A 2,530-nucleotide genomic window follows, 5' to 3' on the forward strand; every position below is an offset into this window, starting at 1 on the left:
CTGCCGCTCCCCGGGGACGCAGCTGCGCAGGGAGCGGCTCCATCGTCCTTCACTCCCCTCCCCGAGCCAGCCCCCTGAGCTGCCACGTGTCGCTGAACATTTATCTGCTCGGGGCAGGGGATCCTTAAAACCCAGCGACGGCGGCTCTCGGTGGCCCCAGCCATTTGCACGAGGGGACGTGAACACGAGCCACCCCCGGGGGTTAACGGGGCTTTTTCACCTTACCTTCAGTTTCCGCCTGGCGTTAAATTCCTGCAGTTTCTTCTGCGTGCTGTCCATGTGAGCAAATTTAGCGGCTTTCCCGGTGACCCAGGGATGCTCCAGAGCCTGGTAGACGGTCAGTCTCTTCTGGGGGTCCAGAACGATCAATTTTCTGACCTGTAGCCAATTTCGGACACACGAAAGGGCTTCATTTGTTAAATGCACCTAGTTTTGTTATCTGTACAAGCATTGATCTGAAGGCTTCATACTCGGCAGCCCCGAGCCCCGGTGCTGGCTCGCTCACCAAGTCCTTGGCGTTGAGGGAAACCTCGTCCCACCACGGGGACACGAACTCGTAGTCGCAGGTGAGGATGCGGCTGTACATGTACTGGTCCCCGCGCGGGTCGAAAAAAGGCTCGAAGCCACAGAGCCTGCGAGCACGGGAGAGAGGAGCTACATGCCGCCGCCCGGGCCCCGCGGCGCAGCCGTGCCGGTGTTTGCCAGCTGCTCGCGGTGGGCCGAGGTGGAGCAAACCGCCGGCTGCTGCGGTGGGCAGAGGTGGACAAACCTGTCTACCCGCGGCGGTTTCGCCGCCCCCCGGCAGCGTTACTCACAGGATGTAGGTGATGACGCCCACGGACCACAGACCACATCGCCGCCCGCGGGGCCCCGGCAGCGTTACTCACAGGATGTAGGTGATGACGCCCACGGACCACATATCCACTTCAGGGCCGTACGGGCACCCGTGAAGGATTTCGGGGGCTGGAAGCAGAGTTTGGGGTTCAAACGCACGGGTGTGGGGGGCCTCCTGGCAGCGCGGCCACGGTGGGAACCTCACGGTGGAGGAAACACCTCCTGGGTACCGGCAGCGCCTCCCGAGCCCGGCGCAGCCGTCTGCCATCCCTGCACTGAGCTGTGCGCGGCCTCAGGCAGGGAGCAGCCTGCCCGGGTCTCCCTCCCGCCCCCCCCAGCTCTTCCCTCCCGCTCACCGCAGTACCCCGGCGTCCCGCAGACGGTTTTCATGGTGTCCTGTTCATCCACGATCTTGGAGAGCCCGAAGTCACCTTGGAGGGACACAGAGGGAAGTGGCGCTGCCGTCAGGGAGAGGCACCATTAACCCCCCTCGTGCCACGAAACCCCCCCCGGGGCCCCCGGCAGACCCACCGATTTTAAGGGGAGCGTCGGGGGACAGGTCTGCGTAGAGCAGGTTCTCCGGCTTCAGGTCGCGGTGGACGACTCCGTTTTCGTGCAAATACTACAGAGAGAGAGAGGGCAGGGATGCGGGAAGGAAGGGAAGGGACAGGGAAGCCCCGTCTGCCTCGGACAGAATTTGGGAGGAGGCGGCAGCGATCCGGGACCCGGCACAAACACGGGACCAACTCGTCCAACTATTCCTTTGGAAACCCCTAACACCTGTGGTGCCGGAGCTGCCGGCACGGCCGCGGGGGCACGGTGAGGACACTTCCCGTTATGAGTTTCCATTTTTAAACCCTCCCGTTGCCACAGAAACCCCATCTCCAGCCGACCTGTGATGCAGAGCAACGCTGACCTTCCTCCCTCCTCTCCTTCATCCCCCCCAAACGCGGATCAGAAGAGGCGCCTCCGCCAGCAATGCCTTCGGAGGGCCAAGGGCGAGTGGGCAAACGCCTCTCCCCAGGGATATTTGGGATGGCGCAGCTCTCGATGCCTCTCCCCAGGGGTATTTGGGATGGCGCAGCTCTCGATGCCTCTCCCCAGGGATATTTGGGAGGGTGCAGCCTCCGCAGCGACACCCCTGGGAGGGTGCAGCCCCCGCAGCGACACCCCTGAACCACGCAGGGACCTCCTCGCCAGGCCATCCCCAGGGGCTGGGGGGGGGGATGACACACACGCAGCGGGCACGTTACCGAAACGGCTTCCAGGATCTGCTTGACGACGTGGGCCGCATCCCGCTCGCTGTAGAAACCCCGCTCCACGATCCTGCGGGCACACGGGGTCAGCGCGGCAGCGCCCTGCCCCCCATGGACCCCCCTCACCCTCCATCCCCCAACCATGGCGTGCATCAGCCCCCTCCATCCTCATCCTCCCACCACCACCGAGGTGAGATTTGTCCCTCCTCGGTAGGAGCCGGGATGGGGATCGCGGGGTCGGGCGTACCTGTCGAAGAGCTCTCCTCCCGTCACCAGCTCCAGCACGAGCGCGATCTCGGAGGGCGTCTCGAAGATCTCCTTCAGCTTGATCTGAAAGGGGCGACAGGAGGGATGCGGATGCGGGATGCGGAGCCTGGCTGTGCCAGGAGGAGCACGCGACCGCCGGGCTGCCAGGGGTTTATCGGGGGGGCCGGCAAAGT

At 64.4% G+C, this 2,530-nt stretch overlaps 1 protein-coding gene across 1 annotated transcript in view; it reads right to left on the minus strand.

Moving 5' to 3' along the window:
* The window catches only part of LOC103899408 (calcium/calmodulin-dependent protein kinase type IV), a 39,147-nt gene that overhangs the window by 6,490 nt on the left and 30,127 nt on the right, over positions 1–2,530 (minus strand). The window contains exons 6-12 of the mRNA XM_019472209.1: positions 2,338–2,420; positions 2,088–2,160; positions 1,366–1,456; positions 1,191–1,265; positions 888–963; positions 506–632; positions 226–378 (exon numbers count right to left, since the gene is read on the minus strand). Coding sequence (XP_019327754.1) covers positions 226–378; positions 506–632; positions 888–963; positions 1,191–1,265; positions 1,366–1,456; positions 2,088–2,160; positions 2,338–2,420 — 678 coding nt within the window. The remainder of the gene's footprint in view (positions 1–225; positions 379–505; positions 633–887; positions 964–1,190; positions 1,266–1,365; positions 1,457–2,087; positions 2,161–2,337; positions 2,421–2,530) is intronic.

Source organism: Aptenodytes forsteri, unplaced genomic scaffold (genome assembly GCF_000699145.1).
Source record: "Aptenodytes forsteri isolate BGI_AS27 unplaced genomic scaffold, ASM69914v1 Scaffold147, whole genome shotgun sequence".
NCBI lineage: Eukaryota > Metazoa > Chordata > Aves > Sphenisciformes > Spheniscidae > Aptenodytes > Aptenodytes forsteri.